At 36.6% G+C, this 25,608-nt stretch overlaps 1 protein-coding gene across 8 annotated transcripts in view; it reads left to right on the forward strand.

Moving 5' to 3' along the window:
- Nucleotides 1-343: 343 nt before the first annotated feature.
- Nucleotides 344-25,608, forward strand: part of 7B2 (Secretogranin_V domain-containing protein 7B2) — a 72,430-nt gene continuing 47,165 nt past the window's right edge. Inside the window, exon 1 of one of the 8 annotated variants that reach the window (XM_089732031.1) lies at nucleotides 344-509. Coding sequence is in view for 2 of the 8 variants with exons in the window: in XM_089732030.1 (XP_089588156.1) it covers nucleotides 13,104-13,114 (11 nt within the window). In the remaining 6 variants the exon portion in view is untranslated. Of the gene's footprint in view, nucleotides 510-2,987; nucleotides 3,149-10,830; nucleotides 11,168-12,768; nucleotides 13,115-14,706; nucleotides 14,883-16,166; nucleotides 16,404-17,274; nucleotides 17,395-25,608 lie in introns of those variants that run through there. The other 7 variants (XM_089732036.1, XM_089732032.1, XM_089732030.1 and 4 more) reach the window with 7 other exon arrangements.

Below are 25,608 nucleotides of genomic sequence, written 5' to 3' on the forward strand. Positions count from 1 at the left end.
AACATTTCAGTATTGTCTAAACGCAGCAAGCTGATGCCAATATAGCAGATGTAATTTTTTCAAGCAAAAAATCGGACCGAATAAAATTTACTCAAAATTCGATAAATTAGATTATTGTAAAATTAAGTATGAGTAAAAACCACACACTGATAAGAAACTCTCTTAAAAACAGGTTTGAGTAACCTTATTGACACATATCATAAATAATTCTTTCAGATTTGAAAAATAAAATAAATGTTTTTTTTTCCATGAAAATCTTATGTAGTTTTCCTGCCAACGTCGACAACTGCGTAGTTAAGTTGGGGGCGCATGCGCGTCTCTATTGATCCCCGTCAGCCCCGACACGGGGCGCATTTGCCCTCCGGTTTTCCGTCGGTCAATACATAGGCAAATTTCGAATCTAATTATAGTGTATTCGTTTTAAACTCCTCATAAAAACGTTAAAAAGTGCATGTATGTACCTGGCGGTGGCGCTCATCATTATCATAGCGAGTTTGGTCAGGCTTCACGTAAGTAGCTTCCCGAGTCTTATTTATCATTGCTATCATCAATATTGATATTATTGAGTCATCATTAATATTTATTTTCATTTCAATTTTTTATTTCATTTATGTTATATCCAAAATTATTTAATTAAAATATGCTTATTTTGTCTTTCGATCGTAATAGTATGTTATTTCAATCTAGTTGTTATCTCTAGCTAATTAGTGTTGTAATTATGTTTTTTTTTTAATATTAAGTCATTTTGGTTCTTAATAATATTTGAACTTCTATAAATACTGCTATGGTAAGGTAAAACAGAACTAAACTGATCGCCATAATTGCTGAGTCTGTGATTTCGCGTTCTTTAAATTTCAAAATGTTAATACATATTTAAAAAATTATTTAAAATATATTTTTTTAATTATTATTATATATTATTGTCGCAAAATAATCGCCACATCATCATCATAACGCAACAGGTTCGAGTCTGCGCAAGAAGTACTTAAAAATTTCCATCCGCCATTTTGTTTAGATGGTCGTGTTCATGAAAATGGTTTCCGCTATTTAGGTACTACAAAATATATTATAATTTCACTCGTATTATTTGTTCTCAATTCTGTTATACTTTAAATTACAATCATCGAGGGACTAATTCAATTTAAAATAGTTGATAGTAAAATTTCTGATACTTAAACAAAGACAAAATCAACAAACACGAGTCTGCGCAAAACCGTTCGTCTGAAATTTTCCTTCCGCCATTTTGTATTTGCCACATACTAAAATACAAACAAAAAAATGACAAGTTACATTAAGTTTCCTTAAATTACAATGTTTTCTATTTTATTGGTACTATTTTGCAATTGAATATAATATAATACAATCGAATTTAAAGATCGTTAGTTTTCAATTTTATTGGTACTTTTCGCAATTGAATAAATTATATGAGTTTCGAACATAATGATCATTATAAAATTAAATGTTGTTGTGATGTGAAACTCCTTCGCATTCGAAGAAAAACCTACTCGTGTCTTGATGGCAAAAGGTATGATGCTCTCTTATGCCACCATGCTCCCTCTTTCCCATCGCTCTAGACTTCATTCCGTGCACATAAGCGATACATATTGCTTCTCTATGCTCGTCACATGACTACGCCATAAACCTAAGTACCTTTTTATTCATTTACTTGAAGCGTTTACTTATGTATTAGAATTAGTTTAAATTCGTTTTAATCAGTGTTGATTTAATGGTGTGTATTAATTATAAATTCTAACATCTCCTTTGATATTTTACATTTGCCGGACTCATGACGTATACCTGACGTATACCTTACCATACCTTTGTATTTAAAAACGTAATCTGCTCGGACGATGCCATGTATAAGACCCAGAAAGACCAAAACTAGTATTAGTTAAGGAGTATGGGTTTCCATCACTGCTGTTGGTCGTGTGCTAAGCTTGACCAGCTAATCTTGAGCTGTGGCCAAAGTCAATCAGACATTAATAGCGAGCCCCGAACATACAGGGTTCCTGACTTAATGTAGACTTTACGGATTTGATGCGTGTGTATTTAAAAAAAAAGCCGTATCTGATAAGTAACTGCTTTAGGCAGAAGGTGAGGTGTCCTGGATCACGATTTCACATCAAGGAAATTGCATCAAGGTCCGACTTACAAATCGACCTCGCCTGAACCACTGGTACAATTGGCAAGCTCCTAGCTTCCTTCCGGATTTTCTATATCGTTTTATGACGTCATTGGACTCTTGAGTATTTACTTCACATAATCTGTGAAAGAAAGCATAAGATAGATAAATTAATTACTTTAAAAAAATGTCGAAAATGGTTGGCACTACACCCATTATAAACAAATGCGTTTTCAAATAAATACACGGGCATATTGTACGATAAAATCCCACTGAGTTTCTCGCCGGATCTACTCAGTGGGGTCGCGTTTCCGATCCGGTGGTAGATTCGAAGCGAAGCACTGCTCTTGCTAGGGCCAATATTAGCAACACTCTCGGTTTGAGCCCCGTAAGCTCACCTACACGATAGGGTAACGCCGAAGTAGCCTCATAAGGCTATCAGCATAGGTAGAGATAAAAAAAAAGATAAAATTAAACGTCAATTAATACTTTGGAGTTTGCGCAGTGCACTTTTTCAGCTGTGGGTAATGTCGCCATCTTGTTTTCGATTTCTACGTACCTACCAATACTTGAAAATCTAAAATACAAAATATACTGTATTTAAAATACAAAATGAATACATAAGTTTTAATGGTATTTTAAATAACCGAAAGCGTGAAAATACATTCGTAAAACATTGTAAATTCAAAAGGTCACAAGTCACGCAGAATGTTGGAGTCTGCGTAGTCCTCTTGTACCTTATGAGTCCTTTCTGCCATTTTCATCTCAGTTCGGGTTTCAAGCGCTGCTTGCGATGTAGCACCTGTATTTACGTTGACGTGTATTAATTTAATAATCTTTAGTTATTCTTATTATGTAGCTTCGGTTCATAAAAGCTTTTGTTTTTAGTAATTTTATAAAAGTTTTTTTTTTTTTTTTGTAATCAATTTATGTCTCACCGCGCAATACGTGCATTGAAATACAAGTCGAGTGTTGAATATTTTGAATTGCTTCCGATAATACTACTGCTTCAGGATTGCATTACAGGTAAGAGTAAATTCTGAAATACATCTAAAAATACTTTTCGTACAATATCGTACAAGAATTCAAATTCCTTAACATACTGGTGGTAGGACATCTTGAGTCCGTACGGGTAGGTACCACCACTCTGCCTTTTTCTACAGTGAAACAATAATGCGTTTCGGTTTGAATGGTAAGGCAACCGTTGTACTGTTAAAACTGAGACTTCGAACTTATGTCTCGAAGTAGGTGACAGCATTTACGTCGTAGGTGGCTATGGGCTCCGATAACCACTTAGCACCAGGTGGACCATGAGCTCGTTCACCCACCAAAGCAATAAAAAAAGAAAAACGTTGCACTTTGTAATGGCTAAAAAAAGTCATTTTTGTGAAACAACAAACAATAATTACCAGAAAACATATTGTGATGACAACTACGTCTTTTAAAACATCATTAAAATTCATAAAGATGCAACACGCAAAATCTGCGTAATCGTTTATCGCCCACTTTGAGTATTCCTCTAAAGACTAATAGTCGAAAAATCCCGAATTTTACGTAGACTTATTTTTACCCTTGGAGGCTGAAGTTTCGATACTGCAGAATACTATAATGCGTGCATTATCTCTTTAAAATAATGGGCTGGTATACGATTGGCATATACTAGTAGTATATTAGAAGGCAAGGGCAAGCTTAGTATACCATGAAGTAGTATATTAGAAGGCATATTATAGGGCAAGCTTAGTGCACTTTAAGCTATAACAATTTTAAATTTCTTAATGACATTAATGGGTTCCGATAATAAAGACTCAAGACAAGATTAATTTTATGTCTATTTACCAAACTAGAGAATTAATAATACATAAAAAAAAAAAAATTATATTATTTGAACCTTGCTAACAACGCATTTGTGCATGCAATATATGCAAAAAGACACTTGAGACTACAAATAAAATATATATTGAAACCTAGTTTAAAAACGAAATTGGTTTCTACATAATTTTTTTTTGTTACCTATTAGTACAACAATAGTTTATCTATAAATAAATATCAGAGGAAAAACCTACACAAGCGCCGTGTTCTATCAGCGTTCATCATTTGTTTAAAGACTTGTTGAATTTATATCTGAAAGCCCGCATATCATTTTAGTGAAAATACAACCTGAATGTATGAAATACATATATATTTATATTGCGCCTTTGCCATCTTCATTGGCTACAATCATTCAGTTCATCTATAAATAGCATCCCAGGGGATAGCAAAGTGTGAACATGCGCAACAGCTCACCTGTATTGATGTGCGCAATTTGTTGTGTTGTCGTCGCCGGATATCCTAGAGCGCCTGCGCGGAAACCGACCATGTTTCATACAGACGCAGTTTCAGAAATCAAAACAATTAAGACACTCGGTTTCTTTTAAAGGGTTACTAATTGACTGATCAGTTTTTATCATGATTGAATTACAAATGAAAAAAATAATTACACTGAGAAAAGCTTTGAACAGCAAGCTTTCAAAAGGATTCAATTCTCTCAATAAAATTCAACAATTTTAACACAGAAAAGTTATTAAAACACAACTTATTATTATATGATTGATTTATATAGAGTGTTTGTGGACAACAATAGCTTCCTTCGGCATTACGGTTGAAGATATATTGTATATATCTATATATTAATACGGAAAGCAAAAACTTTGTACCCCTTTTTACGAAAATTGCGGGGACGGAGGAGTATGAAACTTCCCACACTTATAGAGAATATGGAGAAGGAGTGCAGAATGTTAATATTTTTTTTAATTACGCATAAGAAGTACATTAAATCAACAAAAAAATACATTACACACACTACCATATATTTAACATACACACGCATGCATACTATTAGTTTATTGTCAAACTTTTCTTATTGCTCATAGTGTGTGGTCAAATTGAGAATAGATTAAATATTGTTTGTCTTTTATTAATATTTGTCTAAAGTGTAGTCTTAGCTAAATCTGTGTTTATAAAATTAGTCTTTGACAATATAACCATAATAGTGTACAAACTTATAATTTCAATTAATTATAGTCGAATTTCGACTACTGCGGGACCACTAGTAGTGTTTAAATATGTACACTGCACCCCCAGCTGACACACTTCAGTTTCTATCCAGACGCGGCTAAATTCTAAACATGCGCAGTACGATCAATCAATTTGAATGTTAAATACTAGGTATATCTAATACTTCCAAAGTATATTTTAAATGTATTATGCCTTTTTTTCCTACCTAATCTCGATAAACCTCGAGGGCTTATTCTAGATTCACCGAACCAGTAGGTGAACTCACGGGGCTCAAACATGACGTCGTTGCTAACACTAACCCTAGCGAACTTCGCAGAATCTACCACCGGATCGGAAACGCTACCCACTGAGAAGAATTTACTCTCAGAGCCCTTCGTCGCAAGCGACGGATTCGACAAGAACGATGATCGGTGCTTGGGGTACCTAAAAGCACCGTTAGTGGATCGAAAGGATCCGAAATAACGTGTTTTGGGCGACATCGACTGTTTACCATCCGGTCCGCAGGATCGGGCATGTAGTTACCGGAGCCTTGCTCATATCACTCATCTAATTCATTTATCCAGATATTATTCGTAATTAGAAACACTTTTTACGTGTATTTTTCAGTCGTGCTGTCTTTACAAATAGTAGGCAGTAATTATAAATTTTAGTCGCGCCCACAGTCTAGACGTAATTAGGTTTTCAATGAATTTTTGATCATAAACGATTAATAATGTGTATATATTGATAGCATCAAAACTATTTTGAAATTATACAGAATGTAAGGCATTTCTTTATATTTGATTTGATGGAACCTAAGGTCGGACTAAGGCTAAGGATTAACGGATATCGGATACAAGCGTGTGTCAAATACATGGTAAAGTGTCTAATCTTTTATTTAATAATTTAATGTATTTTTTATAAATAATTAAAAAAATTAACAATCTGCACTCCTTCTCTATATTCTCTATAAGTGTGGGAAATTTCATACTCCTCCGTCCCCGCAATTTTCGTAAAAAGGGGTACAAAGATTTTGCTTCACATATTATTATGTAGCTTATTTGTAGTCTTTGTTACGCTACACAGATAACTTATTCAATACTTACAATACTATGCTCTAGCTCCCAAACGCATATTATAATTCGTAGTTTGATCATTGTCGTGGTGTGCAACCTCTTTGACAGGACATAAGACCTACAACGACTAGACACAGACAAAGAAAGGCACTTGACAAGAATTCAAAAATAAAGAAAAAGGGAACGAGGGCGTACGTGGCTAGCGGCTGGCAGTACCATAGATTATACACTTAATAGGGCAGTACTTTTTTGACTTCCTAAAAGACAGACACGAACCAGACGACGAGGAACGAATTAACCGTTCTCATATTATGTACATAAAATAGACGAAAAAAGAACTAACCGACCGTTCAATCATATAAAATCAAGCTGTACTGTGAGTTTGCAACGTGAAGTGATTAATTGTTGATTAAAGCAGTACTTAGTGAGATGAAAAGTTCAAAATTCAAGCTTTAAAAAAAAAAAAAAGTTTTTTAACCTACCTGGTACCGTACCGATCAATATACCAATCGATCATAACAAATCATACCAAACGTGCATACCGATAAATTCTAATAAATTTTACTATTATTAGATGACACGCCACTTCTAGGTTAACTGTCACAGTCCTGAGACTTACCTCAAAAGTTGAATGTCTCCAAGTATTACGCCCACTGAAATATTTCGAAACCATATTCTGAAATTCATTTTGAAAATGCATGTTTTTAATCCAACTTACATTTATATCCTCTAAATGAAAAAAAAAAAAACTTTCATTATTTATATACGGAAGTAATTCGTGAACAATGTTATGTTAAATACGTATTATATCAGTTAAATTAATAAACTATTATATTTACTAAAGTATTATCGATAGCTGTGTGAGTAGATGCACAAGTGTGAAAAAACGAATTAAATACAAAATTCGAACCAAAAACTTCGGGAAAATTGCCAAAGAAAATAGTACATAAAAAGTGCATTATACGGACTTAATCAAAACTTAGACAAGCGCATTGTGGTCAATAAAGGCGGACATGCGCGATGCAGCTGGAAATGAGAGCCAACTAAAGTCAGTGTTCACAAGTCTCCAAGACATTATGAAAGTCTAAATGCGGGCGGTACAGCTATTGTGTTTCGAGTAACAACAAATTATATATCGCGGTAATTTGTATTAAATCGTTTTTTTTCAATTTTTATAGTGCACATGATAATCTGGATCAGTCTTAAAACAGGAGTTTGTCGTTTGAGAAATGCAAGTATGTATCTTTTTGATGTGTTATCATATACGGACTATACCATACCGTTGGAAGTCGTCGTGGCCTAAAGGATAAGACGCCCGGTGCATTCGTGTTGAGCGATGCACCGGTGTTCGAATCCCACAAACAGGTACAAAATTTTCTAATGAAATACGCTCTTAACAAATGTTCACGATTGTCTTCCACAGTCAAAGAATAGCATCTAATAAAAATGAAACCCGAAAAATTATAATTTGTGTAATTACAGGAGGTCTTCTGACTCCGCACGGGTACGTACTAGCACCATTTCTATTACCGTAAAATAGTAATGCGTTTCGGTTCGAAGGGTGGGGCAGTCTTACTGTAAAAACGGAGAGGCTTTAGTAGTCATGTCTCAAATTGGATGACGGTATTTACGTTGTAAATGTCTATGGACTCCGATAACCAGTTAACCACCCATCTAAGCAATAAAAATAAAACTGTATGTTATGGCAGCTAAGTACCTCGGCCCCAAATTTTTCTCAGAATGTTTTCCATGTTCAAAAATTCATACGATCATTCAGAGACATCGAATTAGTTGTAGCAACAATTTTTTAATCACCAATTTTAAGATATGAAATTAAATCAGTAGATTTTAAGAATTCTCAACGAAACAATCAGCCCAAATTCCGAAAACTTTTCCTAAGCCGGTACATCAATGCGGGCTCTTGGCCCGTCGACCGAGGGATCCGGCAGTCGTGTCGCTGGCGGCCGCCGGTGCAGCGTCTGGGGGACGGCGGGATGGATGTAATATGCTCTGCGTAAACCCTGTCCCGCCGTCCCAATAGCTCCGACTGGGTTCCCACCTGGTCCGGGGTAGGGCGCCAGCTGTGAGCGGCAGGAGTTTTTTGTGAGGTTCAACTCCCACATACCCCGGTGCGGGTGGGGATCCGGCGATTTTCTCCTGTGGAAAAAAAAAGCCGATACATAAGCGCTGCAGTTATAACTTGTGTAATTTTTTTGTATATACACACATACCACACCTTTAGCTCAGTACCTGGCGTATCTAGATACCTCGACCACTATTAAAGCGCCCTGCAGTAGTGACCTGCATCCATTGTATTCTATTTGGATGCCACACCCTTAGCTCAGTACCTGGCGTATCTAGATACTCCGAACGTAACTAAAATCTCGACATGCGCCCTGCAGTAGTGACCTGAATCCATTGTATTCTATTTGAATGCCACACCCTTACCTCAGTATCTGGCGTGTCTAGATACTTCGAACCTTACTAAAATCGCGACATGCGCCCTGCAGTAGTGATCTGCATCCATCATATTATATTTGGATGCCACACCCTTAGCTCAGTACCTGGCGTATCTAGATACTCCGAACGTAACTAAAATCTCGACATGCGCCCTGCAGTAGTGACCTGAATCCATTGTATTCTATTTGAATGCCACACCCTTACCTCAGTATCTGGCGTGTCTAGATACTCCGAACCTTACTAAAATCGCGACATGCGCCCTGCAGTAGTGGCCTGCATCCGTTGTATTCTATTTGAATGCCATACCCTTACCTCAGTATCTGGCGTGTCTAGATACTCCGAACCTTATTAAAATCGCGACATGCGCCCTGCATTAGTGACCTGTATCCATTGTATTTTATTTGAATGCCACACCCTTAGCTCAGTACCTGGCGTATCTAGATACTCCGAACGTAACTAAAATCTCGACATGCGCCCTGCAGTAGTGACCTGAATCCATTGTATTCTATTTGAATGCCACACCCTTACCTCAGTATCTGGCGTGTCTAGATACTCCGAACCTTACTAAAATCGCGACATGCGCCCTGCAGTAGTGATCTGCATCCATCATATTATATTTGGATGCCACACCCTTAGCTCAGTACCTGGCGTATCTAGATACTCCGAACGTAACTAAAATCTCGACATGCGCCCTGCAGTAGTGACCTGAATCCATTGTATTCTATTTGAATGCCACACCCTTACCTCAGTATCTGGCGTGTCTAGATACTCCGAACCTTACTAAAATCGCGACATGCGCCCTGCAGTAGTGGCCTGCATCCGTTGTATTCTATTTGAATGCCATACCCTTACCTCAGTATCTGGCGTGTCTAGATACTCCGAACCTTATTAAAATCGCGACATGCGCCCTGCAGTAGTGACCTGCATCCATTGTATTCTATTTGGATGCCACACCCTTAGCTCAGTACCTGGCGTATCTAGATACTCCGAACGTAACTAAAATCTCGACATGCGCCCTGCAGTAGTGACCTGAATCCATTGTATTCTATTTGAATGCCACACCCTTACCTCAGTATCTGGCGTGTCTAGATACTCCGAACCTTACTAAAATCGCGACATGCGCCCTGCAGTAGTGATCTGCATCCATCATATTATATTTGGATGCCACACCCTTAGCTCAGTACCTGGCGTATCTAGATACTCCGAACGTAACTAAAATCTCGACATGCGCCCTGCAGTAGTGACCTGAATCCATTGTATTCTATTTGAATGCCACACCCTTACCTCAGTATCTGGCGTGTCTAGATACTTCGAACCTTATTAAAATCGCGACATACGCCCTGCAGTAGTGACCTGCATCCATTGTATTTTATTTGAATGCCACACCCTTAGCTCAGTACCTGACGTATCTAGATACTTCGAACGTAACTAAAATCGCGACATGCGCCCTGCAGTAGTGATCTGCATCCATCATATTATATTTGGATGCCACACCCTTAGCTCAGTATCTGGCGTGTCTAGATACTCCGAACCTTACTAAAATCGCGACATGCGCCCTGCAGTAGTGACCTGCATCCATTGTATTTTATTTGAATGCCACACCCTTAGCTCAGTACCTGACGTATCTAGATACTTCGAACGTAACTAAAATCGCGACATGCGCCCTGCAGTAGTGATCTGCATCCATCATATTATATTTGGATGCCACACCCTTAGCTCAGTATCTGGCGTGTCTAGATACTTCGAACGTTACTAAAATCGCGACATGCGCCTTGCAGTGGTGACCTGCATCCGTCGTATTCTATTTGGATGCCACACCCTTAGCTCAGTACCTGGCGTGTCTAGGTACTCCGAAAATTACTAAAATCGCGACATGCGCCCTGCAGTAGTGACCTGCATCTATTGTATTCTATTTGGATGCCACACCCTTAGCTCAGTACCTGACGTGTCTAGATACTCCGAACGTAACTAAAATCGCGACATGCGCCCTGCAGTAGTGACCTGCATCCATCGCATTCTATTTGGATGCCACACCCTTAGCTTCTTACCTGACGTGTCTAGGTACTCCGAACGTTACTAAAACCTTGACATGCGCCCTGCATCTCCAGCATGCATTGATTACTTGTTTAGATGACACACCCTTAGTTCCAGACAAATCTAAAACCTGCACATGCGCTTTCCTCTGCCACTGCTGACATGCGCGCTGCAACTGCATTCTGAATACGTTATTATAAAGAGACGATCGCAACTGAGGGCTTTAGTGTTCTTCGTCATCCCGGAAATGAATGAAGTCTAAGCGTGTCCGGTTCACAAGTTTCGACTGTGATTCAAGAGTCCAATAGATCTTGATAGATATCACAGCGCGTTAAATTTTGAATTTTTTAATGGTGTACAATATGAAGATCATTGCGAAATGGTCTTCATATTGTACACCATTGTGTCTGTTGAGAAACTGGTGATAGTTTGCTAATTTCAAGTAAGTATTTATCTTAATTTGCTTGATTTTTTTTTTAATACGGTGTGGCTATTATCTTTTAATATTGTCAATAAATTACGAATTAAGATTATGTATTAACGAATTGAATAATGAAAATGATTTATATGGAAATTTTTAATAAAAAATAAAGGATTAATATTTTTTCGACTAGGTAAGACAGTAGGCACAGTAGGCACACCATATTCAAATCGACAACTAGGATTTTGAGCATTATTGCATTCTCTTTACGTCCTGAGTTCATCAGTTCTCGCTTCTAAGGGACTATAACAACATAACAGTTACATAAAATATATCAGAACTCGTATTCTGGTCTCTGTAGTTTACCCCTAATTGTTTCTCGAATATAAATAACCATCATCAGTATGTTTAAAACAGATTTTTTTTTTAATCAAGCGGTTAATAGTTACTTTTTTGGACCTGTATGTTTTCTTTTTTCTAAATAATCAAAATTCTGTGTGAGATTAATGTGTTCTAACAGTAGGTACCTAAGGATCCAATATAGACATTTGTAATAAAAATGCCCTCAAAAATCCTTAATAAATGGACGCAATAATTTATTGCTCATTAAAATTTATATGTGTTTTAAAAATCTGTTAGATCCAGTTAAATATCAAAATATTAGTATTAAATTTTATAAGTGATAATATAATATGTTGGATCCAATTATAAATTCGAGCATGACAACGTACATCTTTCTCCCGGAGCATATATTGTATCTAATGTTACTAAAATCTAGACATGCGCTGTGCGACCCCTTCTTCATATATCATATCATACATAATATATCATATCATAGTTGACCAGTCCCTATATTATAATGCATCCCACAGAGAGGAATCAACGTATACTCCAACAACAATACGTTAAGGAGACGCTCTTGATATATACTGAACCCTATAATTTCGTTTTTATGGTTTATGTTTCGGTTTGTTTGCTCTTTGTATAAAAATGTATATAAGTATTTATCTCAGTTATTTATTCATAACGCACTAAGCATTTGCAACCTTCGTTACCATAACATGGGGGGAATCGAAACACTTTTTAAGTTCGTCATTGATTTTTATCGTTTTTTTTTTAGTAGTATAGTAGTAATAAAATGGAGATCATAATGGTTCCGGTAGCTTAAATTTTCATTTATAATGCCTTAAAATATAGTTTATTAAAGAATAATCATAAAAAGATACAAAAACTCACTTGCCATATTCACCCAGGCGCTGGTGTGAATCGAGTTACATATTTCGGGGACAATAGAGTTTTTATATAGGGCTAGCACTATTTAGTTGTTAGGTAATGTAATGGTAACGAGTTACAAAACTTTGATGACCAAATTAAACTATTTAATATTCTTAAACATTAAATAAAAGTCATTTTCAGTTCAATTCTCTAACAACCCGACAAAAGTATTGTGACATCCCAGATTTGTCCCTATTCTACCTCTAGTCCCTATTCCCCCTAATCTACCGTACCTATTTCCTGCAATATTCCGAACGTAGCTGAAACCTAGACATGCGCATTGCGATTGGTCGTTCAGAAACTGCGTTTTACAGTTACGGTAGCCACACCCAATTTAGTCGGTATATACGAGGTACCCTAGGTTCGATCGGATGCTATATCTACATCCCGGACGCTGTTGAAACCTGGACATGCGCTCTGTGTTCTGTTAGGATGCACATGCGCGTCGATGCAGCCTGCAGTTCATAGGGACGCCCGGTCAATCAATACAAGCATTTAGTGTTCCCTACTATCCCGGACGCGACTCAAGTCTAAGCGCGGACGGTGTATCAGTTATAATTTATAGGGTCATTCGTGCCAACCCTATTTGTTAATTGTGACTTTCTATAATTACTTGGCCGTATTATCGAAGTCATGAAATAAGAGCTATCTACTGAAAAACTGCGTCGAACTCATTGAAAATATGTATTTCATGTAAGTGTCTTTTAATGTTGTCTTTTTTATGTATAATATAAAATTATCTATAAGATAATTGTTGATTTCAATTAAGCTAAAATTGGAATTTAAACAAATTGTACAGTAGTACAACAATACAACAACAACAAGCAACAACAGTAACAGGGTGTTCTAATTTTAAAGCTTAGATGCAAAATTTTTAAGAAATGTGATTCTGAAATTTACTGTCGCATTGTCTTTTTCATTTATTTTGAACTTGGGTCCATAAGCACTGCTTTCAGTAACAATAATATTTTGAAAATCGCTAATTAAAATCCATCTACGGAAATATTTATTTAGAGTTAGGATCTAAAATGTACTTTAGTATTGCAATTTTTCAAATACCCCAGACTTAACTCTAGGTTCTGAACATCTCCAAAGTCCCAGACGTAGCTAAAACCTATACGCGCTGCACTTGCAATCTGAATTGATTTTATTATGCCTCCGGCACTGATCATTTCTCCAAGTATTCCGAACCTATCTAGAGTTTATATAATACGCGATTCAATGCTGACAATTAATGGCGCCATATTGTACAAGCCTTCAACGGTGACCTTTATGAATTTTTAATGAAGCAGCTGACTTTGAGTAAGTGGACGACGCTGTTTTAAAATGAAACATTTCTAGTGAAAATCTGCACCTAATCATTAAATTCGGGTATGCTATTTCCTATATTTTATTTATTCTCCATAACTGTTGAACGATTTTAAATTTAAATTTCTCAAGATTTTAAGAACAGTCTTTATTCTCAATTCACCTTAATTTTTAAAATTCAACAATTAAATCCCTTGTCATTGTCATCCAGTTTCCCTTTTATTAAAATCTATGTTAATCAAATTAAAATATTTTGGCTTACTAATGGGACTGTTCTCAGTTTATTGTAACAGGTGACATAAATTATTATTTCTGTGAATAAAAAATGTATAGTAGGTTCATTTAATCCAAGCATATTCCCTACGCCTTCACGTATGTACGTACAGGTATAACTGTAAATAGTGTTGCTTGGACATACAGCTTAATGCATAAAATATTATAAAAAGTGCTTCTTTCAAACGAGGTGCTTATGTGTCAATATATATCGTGTACTAAAATCATTATATTGTCAAATTACCAATCGTTTCAAACAAGCCCTAAGCATTTACAACATACGCGGCCTGATATTTGGTATCTCCTGTATCCAGGACGCTACTAAAATCTAGACACGCGCATTGTGATTGATGATTAAAGATATGCATTTACACAATCACACCCAAGTGGGATAAAAACTATGCATTAGAAACTTAAACGCAGTTTTAGCCTGAAAAGCACATGCGTTTGGTCGGATGTTTGTGGCTTGAAAAAACGACGACTTATTTAGTTTAATTGATTAAAACCATACCTCACAGCGAAGAGACATATCCTTTGGACCTACGTTTTGAGCTCGGACGTAGCTAAAACCTAGACATGCGCTCTGGATTCTGTTGATACCGACATGCGCAGTTCACAAACAGTTGCAGACAGACAGACATTTGCAGTTGGTGCAGTTTTATTAGTGGTTGGTGCACGTTTGTCATCGGAGCAGACACTTAGTCTTTCCTAATATCTCAGACGTGAAGTGTAAGCGCCCGGTTCTTCATAACGCCATCTTGTGCAAGGACTATTAAATTTGTTGAAGACTAGTGGCTATTTACAATAACTTTTCGATCTCAGTAAAAGGAACGACAGAAAAATGGATTTGAACGCATCTATCGAAAAGTGACTTCTTCAAGTATGTAACTTCCGATATTCTTTTTTTATAATAATAGTGTTTATTTATTTATTTTATGTTATCATGAAGCTGAAATGCGAAGTCAAATAAACAGCCACAATTTGAGATACTGTTAGTTCTTTCTGTTTTCAAAATGTGTAAAGATCAATGAGTAAGGGCTATAGAAAGTGTTGAATTGATTTTTTTTTAATAATGAAATGCTTTAGTTAATAGAAGTCAATGAGTCGTCGCGTCGTAGCAACAGTAAGAAAGAGTTGTCATTACGCCCTAAAGTCGTGTAAACTCTGTCTTTAGTTTCACTTATGTAGGTTTATGTATCACAAGGATAGCGACTTTTACCAAGGTTATACCTTGTAAAAGTCGCCTAAATATCAAAAATAACCTTTATTATGATACCTAGAGACTCTTTACAGGGATCTGAAATATGAAATTTTATTGCAGTTGTCGACTAGAATTTGTTCACTGCTATTTCGGTCCAAATTATAGATATTTCGCATCTAAGTAAATTGAAACCTTTACGTAATAATTAACCAAATCAACACTAAGTATTTGCCCTGTTATTGATTTTTGAAAAGATTTCACCACCTATCGCCCCATCCTCTTAGGATGTCCAACTTCCCGGACGTTACTAAAATCTAGACATGCGCAGTGTGTTCGATCTTTGGGGATATGTACTTTACAGTTACTACGACCACATTTTCGGCACTTTGGAAATACAAGATGTGAGGGAATAGTCCCCAAAAACAAAGTCAAAAACAAATATTGGTCGAGAGCTAGTGATTCACGAAAAAGAGATAATATTGTACTAGCTGTAACTTAGCCTTTAGCTAGCTAGCATTCGCTGACTGCAAACATAATATGCGTTGCAGTACATACTGCATTTATATTGGAACAACGCATCTATCTCAATTAGTTTCCTCAGATATCACAAAAGTGATTAAGGTTAATAGAGTATGGCTTAACACTTAAGTTATGAAAACCATAATTTAGTGATTTTTTTGATAAATTGAAATGGATGACGTCTTTATTGACAGCATCGTTTAAAAAAGTCGATTACTTCTAATACGTATGTGCATTTCCATTTAGTCTCGTCACACAAAGAACTTTGATTCAGATTTTGTTTGAAAGATATTTACAGGTTGCGAATTAATTGATTTAATAAGTTTAAATAAAACATTTTTCTTGATAAGGAACGAATTTTGGTGTCTATCTTTAGCACTATTTATATATATGTAGATCTTTGTCCCAGACGTACCTAAAACCTAGACATGCGCCCTGCGCTCTGTCGGTGCAGACATGCGCGTTGCAGTTGCAAGCTGCATCGATTTACGGGTACACATCAGTCTTCATCCTGGACGCTTGGTATCAGCAAGTATTCCGGATGTGACTGAAGTATAAGCGCACGCGGATCGATCATTAACAATGGATATATTCGGCAAGCCATAGTCAACGCTTCTCTGCACAGTGTTTTGAAAAAGAACCTACCAATCTCTTGGAAAACGTGGCGCTTGAGAACTGCAAGTATGTTATTTGGAAATACCTTTTTTTTTACTTAGATTTAATGTACAACATTTTAATTGGCTCGCTTTGTTGTGCTTTTTTTTATTTCCCTTGTAGGCAGACGAGCATATGGCCCACCTGATGGTGAGTGGTTACCGTCGCCCATGGACTTCAGCCATGCCAGGGACAGAGCCAGGCCGCTGCCTACCGAAGTGTGTTCGTTGAGATGGAATTGTTTATTTGATTTGAAACTAATTTCCTTGTGAGCTAAATACTTGAATTTCGTAACGTAGCTAAGTGTTTTAAGACTGTGCCAGTAAATACGAAGAAAATAAAATTATATTTAAAAGTTATACTAACCAAAAAAAATAAATAAACATCCTACTAATATTTTTTCTTAAGACAGCTTTTTGCTATAATTGAGGCTTAATTTCTTATCTCAGTTTGTGGGATTCTATTCACTTTATGTGGTCCTTGGGCTACAGTAACCACGTCATAAGTGGTTCTTGGAACTCGCTTTTTCCGCGTAATGATCACCTGATGTTTATTGGTCAGCAACAAAAAAGCGTGGAGATCATTTCAGAATAGGAAAATGTGTAGCAAGAGTTATTTCCTCAAATGCACTATAAATAGACAATGCGCTATTTCAATACCACACCTTTGACAAACACGCCTAGGCATCCCTAGCTTTCCCGGGCGTAGCTAAAACCTAGACATGCGTCCTGCGCTCTGTCGGTGCAGACATGCGCGTTGCAACTGCAAGCTGCATCGATTTACGGGGACACATCAGTCTTCATCCTGGACGCTTGGTATCAGCAAGTATTCCGGATGTGACTGAAGTCTAACCCCGCGTTATTCAACCATTGTTTGTGGATAATAATATATTCGGCAAGCAATAGATAAAACTTCTTTGAATTGTTAATAATAACTTTATAATTTCTGTAAAATGGATTACTGTGTTTTAAAAAAACCCTACAAATGCCCTGGGAGACGTGGCGCTTGAGAAATGCAAGTATGTTATTTGGAAGAAGCTTTTTTTTAACTTAGGTTTTATTTACAACATTTTTATTAGCTCGCTTTGTTGTGTGAATGTGGAGATGGAATTTTTTATTTGACTTTCAACTGATTTCCTTATGAGCTAAATACTTGAAATTCGTAAGATAGCTGAGTGCTTTATGAAGGTGCAAATAAATGACAAAAAAAGTTATACTTATGTTAAAAAAAAAAGTAATAGTGAATAGTCGCTTAAATGATTAAAACGTCACGTAATGGTGAGTAGTCAGCAATACTCATGGGCACCAACAATGCCAAAAGGACAACCGAACTTCTGCTAATCGCCGAGGACTTTTCCCAAGCCTCGATTCGATAACATTTCATAGGACTCCTCTGGGAACTCCATAGGACTCTCCTAAAATGCAATTGTAGATAATGTCCTGTTTTTGTATCATACCATTGACAGGCGTCTCTAGTTTTCCCGGACCTAGCTAAAATCTAGACATGCGCATTACTGACGGCTCGGCATGCGCGTTGCAGCGGCAGCCTGCATTGATTTATCATCCTGTTATTTAGGTTCTAGCGTGAAGTCGTCGTGGCCTAAAGAATAAGACGTCCGGTTCATTCGTATTGAGCGATGCATCGGTGTTCGAATCCCAGGCGGGGGTAGCAATTTTTCTAATGAAATACGTACTCAACAAATGTTCACGATTTACTTTCACGGTGAAGGAATAACATCGTGTAATAAAAATCAAACCCGCAAAATTATAATTTGCGTAATTACTGGTGGTAGGACCGACCTCTTGTGAGTCAGCGCGGGTAGGTACAACCACCCTGTCTATTTCTGCCGTGAAGCAGTAATGCGTTTCGGTTTGAAGGGTGGAGCAGCCGTCGTAACTATACTTGAGACCTTAGAACTTATATCTCAAGGTGGGTGGCGCATTTACGTTGTAGATGTCTATGGGCTCCAGTAACCACTTAACACCAGGTGGACTGTGAGCTCGTCCACGCATCTAAGCAATAAAAAAAAATTAAAAAAAACAAGAGTATAAGTGTTTCGGTGTTCCAGAAGTAAATGAAGTTGTAAATCACACCAATCAAATATGGCTTTTTGGTATTGATTTATTCTTACAGTTTCGCTCGAGATCTTATCGTTACAGTTTAAGCTTACGTAATAAGTGAAATGTCGCTTAAATCAAATAGTCTTTCAACCCTCGATTTAATAACACCTTGTATTAAAAGTCAAATCCGTAAAAAAATTAAAGTCCTTAATTATTGGGAGGTACCACCACCCTGCATATTTTGCGGTGAAACAGTAATTCGTTAATTCGTTTCGGTTCGTAGGGTGGGGCAGCCATTGTACTATAAAACTTAGACTTAAAACCCATGTCTCAAGGTGGGTAGCGGCATTTACGTTGCTGATGCCTATGGGCCCCGGTAACCATTTAACACCAGATGAGCTGGAAATCTTCAAACCATCTCAGCAATAAAAAATAGTTATTCCTTCATCGTGAAATTCATTTAGAGTATTTATAGGGATTCAGCGGGATTCAGTGAAACAGTAATGCGTTTCGGTTTGAAGGGTGGGGCAGCCGTCGTAACTATATTATACTGAGACCTTAGAACTTATATCTCAAGGTTGGGCTGTGAGCTCGTCCACCCATCTAAGCAATAAAAAAAATTCTAAATAAATTACAAGTAACAATGTTTTATTGATACGACATAAACATTACTACCGCACAAAGAAATTAGTGTACATATCGAAATGTGAAAGGCTATTTGGTTTAAGCGACATTTCGCTTACAACAGTCATTTATCTCTGTAATTAAAGGTCCATTTTATTTGGTACTAGCTGACCCGGCAGACTTCGTACTGCCTCAATTGATAAATAAAAGACCTAAGCTTTTGTATAAAATAAACTTAAAACAAAAAAATGGAAAAACAAAATTGTTATTTTTATTTAATTCCGAGCATTTTCATAATTATCTTCCTTTTAAGCCTTCTCTGGACTTCCACAAATAATTGAAGACCAAAATCAGCCAAATCGGTCCAGCCGTTCTCGAGTTATAGCGAGACTAACGAACAGCAATTCATTTTTATATATATTATATAGATTAGTATCAACAATTTGATGTTTTTAATTGAACTTCAATTATGTTTATGCCATTCAGATAGATGAAGAAGTGTTTGCGTTATAATATTTTTTCTAAAATTAAAAGTTTAATTGATTCTTCTATAAAGTTTGCAAAAATGTTGCCCCCCCTCGATATGTATCATGTTGAAAATTGTTATTTTTATTTTTATTTAGAATTACACAGTTATATCGTTTTGAAATTTAAATAGACACTTTTTTTTGTTCAATTCCAAATTCTATGTACGCTTCGTGACATGCGTATATCAATAAACACAACTGTTATCTGTCATCTAGAGACGGCTGTCGAATTTTGAACAGATTGAAAGATAATAATTTGTGTTTCGATCCCGGATCCCGGATCAAGTGCTGCCTCTATATAATATCAATGAGCTTGCGAGCTTATCGTACACGTTTTATCATCATAAACTGCAAGTCGCAGTGAATATATCGACGCTTGAAAGGCAAAAGTGACTAAGCAACAATAACTGCTTTGTACATAAATGATAGGCAATAACCATATTCGATGTGCAAAAATATATTTCTAGGTCTATTAAAATCATTTCAATCCTACAGCTACTAGCTAGATTCTACTACAGCTGGATGCGTTAAAATAAATTTTGTTTTCAGGTATTTCAACTTTAAATTAGTATACTGTAAAGTTCACGCATTGTCGCTTAGTCACGTTTGCCTTTCAAGCGTCGATATGTATCTCTGGTAGTTAATCCACTGAGTTTGCCACCGGATCTTTCCAGTGGGTCACAATTCGGATCCGGTGGTAGATTCAGCGAAGCACTGCTCTTGCTAGGGCTAGTGTTAGCAATTCTCTCAGGTTGTGCCCGTAAGCTAAGCTATCGGTGCGCGCGTAATTAGAATAACCCCTTAGGCTACCAACTATTAGGTACGGGAATAGTTTGCTAGTATAACGTACGGTAGACAGCGGCTTGGCTCTGCCCCTGGCATTGCTGAAGTCCATGGGCGACGGTAACCACTCTCCATCAGGTGGGCCGTAAGCTCGTCTGCCTACAATCGAAAAAAAAAAACTTCCCTAAGTTTTAAGCCGGCGAAAAAAAAACTGATTGTCTTTGATTTGTTTCATAGTCTCCCTATCTCCTAAGTAGATGGAAAGGTCGTACATTTTTATTTGATTAATAACTTCATTTAAGATATTCAATTTTGAGATGAGAGAATACAAATACGTTTTATTAAAAAAATATCTAGTTAATTCTATTCTACTTTCAATTGCGGTGAGGATCTCCGAAAATAGTTTGGATATTTTAATTGAAAATAAAAGTGAAAATATGAGGGTTTTTACAGTAATGTATGAAAATCATTACTAAGTCCCACTTAACAAGTGCGTGCGCCGGTCCTCAGTTCGTGAACTATGGAGAACAGCTGTCAAGGCTTTAATAAACAAAGATTCTACATGACCACGACCGCTACGCCGATACGCTAGAATAACCGATTATGATGATGATGATAAAACAGAATCCTTTGGGACTACAATAAAGTCCACGGTAGCGCGGTCTCCGTCAATGTTCCTTCGGAGTTGTCCGATTGCGATGAACTAATTTTAAGTGATACAGATGTTTTTCCTAATAGTCTCACAACTTACAGGAATAATCTGTCGCAGATCATTTCCCAATTAAATATAAATTAATCTTAAGCAATCAATCAAATGTAATCAAATCTTAGTTATATATATTTTTTTTTTATTTTTGTTGTTAATGCACTGTCGATTGCGCCTATAATTGAGGTGACATCTGCCATGAACTTTTGTTGGTGCAACTTAATAAATAAATAAATAAATGATATTGCGTAAATTTACTTGCCTCCAAGTAGTTATATATAATAGCAGACTGATATTTTGATTAAAAACTTTTGTGTGTAAACAGTCCTTTTTTATTTTTATTGTTTAGATGGGTGGACGAGCTCACAGCCCACCTGGTGTTGAGTGGTTACTGGAGCCCATAGACATCCACAACGTAAATGCGCCACTCACCTTGAGATATAAGTTCTAAGGTCTCACGTATAGTTACAACGGCTGCCCCACCCTTCAAACCGAAACGCATTACTGCTTCACGGCAGAAATAAGCAGGGTGGTGGTACCCACCCGCGTGGACCCACAAGAGGTCCTACCACCAGTAAAGAGTACCACCTTTTTTCCACACTGATCCACACTGGCTGACAGCGCGTGGAATCGTTAGAGGAACGTAGTATTGAAACCAGAAGTGTTCTTCAATCTTATTACAGCCAAATAAGAGAATAATTCGAATACTTCAATCATTCGAATACCGATTTAAACATTCAATCGAACCACTCGTGATGCAGTATTGCGAAACACCGTAATAACAGTAGTTGACACCGAAACGAGATAATCAAACTCTCTAGCACGCGAGAAGGTCACCGATGTCGTATCGGGGCATCTCCCTCGATCTTGTCGACAGAGTCTCATTTAGGTAGTATCCGTCAATGGGAGACAAGTCGTTTATTTTTTTATTAAAATAAGTTAAAGAATATGGTAACTACTTTAAAGAAATTGTCGTAAATTCGAACCAGACTTAGATATTTGTGAGTACGCTTCTGTTATTATTTTTATTCACCCTTAATTCTAGGAAACGGGAAAGAAATTGCTTACGAATATAAAGATTGAGACGTCTAGACAAAAATTGATACCCAAATTTACGGCTGCAGATATTGGTATCGATAATTCATTTCTGACTTGTTTTTGAAAGTCTTTTTTGTATATTTTCAGGAGATTTCTATAATATTGTTTGATTGTATTTTATTTAAATTACTTTTTGTTCTAACTTTACTCCGTAATTACTATTAATGAGCCTATTGAGTTTCTCGCCGGATCTTCCTAGTGGCTTACGTTTCCGATCCGGTGGTGGTTGGTAGGCGGAGTGAGGGTGTTAGGTTTTATTTTCGTTACGGAATGTCTTGATTCGGTCGCCGTGCTCAAAGCCCGCGATTAAAGCTATGCATAGCTTAAAAAATAAAAAGCTATTAATATTGCTGAGATTCGGTAGCTTCACAAATGTAAGATGTACTGATTTAGAAAACTTATAAAAAAAGACCGATAGATTAATCCAGAGCTAATTCCTGATTCCGTCTCTCAAATCGATATAAAATTAGAATTACTTTATAGTGCAGTGGCGCCCCCGCAGCCACAAAACTGGTTATACACTTACGTTGATGTACCAAATGGACGCTGCCTACACTAAAACGATTGAAATATTGTTTACTTACAACTTTCAACATTGTAAAACCCATTTTTACTTATCATTCTGTTCGATTGATAAGAGAATGGCGTTAGAATAGTGAACGGTTCAGCGCGTTCAGAAAACACCTAGCAGTTTGAACTTGCATCAAACTTTGTTCGTGTTTTTTTGATTTTTATTTTAATAATTATTAATATTTTTTAAGCATAGCTTTTATCGCGGGCCTTGAGCGCGGCGATCGAATCATGAAATTCCGTAACAAAAAAAAACCTAACACCCCTCACTCCGCCTATCATGTAACTCGCGTTCAACACATTCACACGTTGCGCTTGTGTGATGCTTGTGAATAAGCGCGTGGCGTGACGTCACACTGCATGCGCATCATGAAATGCCCATCTCTCTCTCGCGCGGTCTAGCTTATGAGTGTGAAGGGGATAGTTAAGGTTTTGCTTTTATTAATGTTTAATATAGCGTGGTCTTGTTTTATTATTGTTTTAATATTAAATTATCATTGTCTAATTGTAATTGCATAAGTTGATATAAAATGCTATGCAATCGCTTTATCGCGGCAATTCCCGAGTGCCACACGTTTGTTTTTTTATTATTATTGTTCTTAGCACTCGGCATTATCATCTTAAGGTGTTGAACGAATTGTTATAAAGAAATTCATAATTTTAATCTTCGTGTAGTTCGCCATTAAAATAATTCTGGATTGATTTTATCGTATTTGTTTAATTCATTAATGTTTACCTATCGTTATAGTGCACAGTTTTTTTTGGACTCGTTTCAAATTCTACACAATACACAGTTTCTACAAAATAATAAATAATAATAATAAATATTTACTAACAAACACGCCACGTTAACTGGTCCCGTGGTAAGTTCGTAAAGAACTTGTGTTACAGGTGCCAGATAACGGAAATGAATGTAAGATTTTTATTATACACACACACATATTTAATATACATACATAACCCTGGAAAAGACATTTTATATTTATCACACAAATATCTTCCCTTGGCGGGATTCGAACCCGCGACCCCCTTGTGTAGTGACCATGTCACTTACCACTACACCAGACGGCCGTTAAAGAAACTTTACCTATCTATGATTATTATAAATACTTTGATATCATTGGTTTTCTCGATATTTTATATGCCATCTAATGTTGTATATAAATCATATCTTAGTTTGTTTACGTTTTTATGTATCAATCGAAGAAAGATTTCTTTTCATTGTCGTATCATAAATAAAGATTGGACATGTTATGACGTAAGATCGATTCTCGGAACACTTCGATGTTAAAAACGTGGAAAACAAATTTAGATTGATAGGGGTGTGGCTTTTAAGAATGCACATTTTTATGATGCGTAAGCCGGAACGCACGAGAGGTGGAAAAAAGAATATAGTCTGTGACTCGGGACCTTTTTACCGCCAAAAATTTAAAACGTAAAAATAATTTATAATGTGTTTAATATGTAACTAATGTAATATAGTTACTTAGAATTGCTTATACCGCTACAACAATAAAATGTATATTGTTTCAACTGTGGTGTTAATTACATAAAACACGACTTTCCAGCGAAATAAAGAAGGGACTCTATATGAACTCCCTCAGGTGTGTATTTTGAATTTCTTAACGTTAGGTACCGACATACTTTATGACTTTATTAGTGAAAATGCTGTAATGCAGTATTGGAAAATGACTGCCGATGCAAAACCAATCACCTACAGATAATTATAATGGACTTCTAATCTAAGCAAGAAGCATGGAACGTATTAAATTCGAAAGCATTTATCGTAACAGACAAAGTTGCAAACTAAGTTCAATCCTCTAAACTCCAACAGAAGACTATCGTTATTGGCTGAACACTATCATCACGTCACGTTATTATTCTCGTCGAAATTTACACCATCGGCACGCTATGATGGCTGTTTTGACGTTTGTCCACTCATGAAGTTTCGTATTAATAGTAATTACATTTGAAGGAGCAAATTGCTGTTCATTATTATCAATAGTGATGTGCAGTTAGTCATAAAATTTATCGTATGTATTATTTTAGGACACAAAATTTAATTTTGATTTTTAAACTATACATAATATGGTATGGTATGATAGGAAAGAAGTTCCTTATTATAAAAATATTAATTTTAAGTTCCATTCGAGGTATAAAGAAAATAAAAATGAAGGTTTCGCAACACCCCACGGTCATTCGGTAACGTGCGAACTGATTGTGGTACACTTCATTCACGGTTGTTTGCATAAGAGTTAGTGTATTGGGCAAATGAAAGCTCTGAGATCGTGGTCAATGAATTATAAAAAATATGTTATTTTTTGTACGCTATTACAAAGTTGTCGTACACTGTGTGCATTACTAATTTGTACGTTATTACAAAGTTAAATCGTACACTGTGTGCATTACTAATAAAAATCTTACGTTACGGACGTTTTTTTCCCGGTTAGGGTACCCCTCCGCATCGTCCCATAAGGAACTTCGTTCCAAAAACAAAACAAACAAAAAAAGACTACGATAAAACAGGCTGTATTAATATAATTGAGTCGGAAGTTGTAATGATGTTCTGCGTTTAATACCGGGGCATCCATAAAGCAGTGTGAATGAAGGAAAGCGGAGGCGGGAACGGACCGTCGGCCCACGCGCGGCGCCCGCGCAGGTGCCCGGCCCGACCTACATCATAGAATAACTATTACTTTTTATTACCCTCAATTAATTTAACATTTTTATAACGTCACTACTTTTTCTTTTCTCGCGTTGATGTGCCTTCTGAATTTTATCAACGGGCCCGTCGATTGATTGATGGCCCGATAACGTGGAAGGATTGTGTTCGTTCGGTCAAAAGCGGTATTATTAAATTTTTA

The sequence above is a fragment of the Bombyx mandarina genome, chromosome 12, assembly GCF_030267445.1.
Source record: "Bombyx mandarina strain Sakado chromosome 12, ASM3026744v2".
Taxonomy (NCBI): Eukaryota; Metazoa; Arthropoda; class Insecta; order Lepidoptera; family Bombycidae; genus Bombyx; species Bombyx mandarina.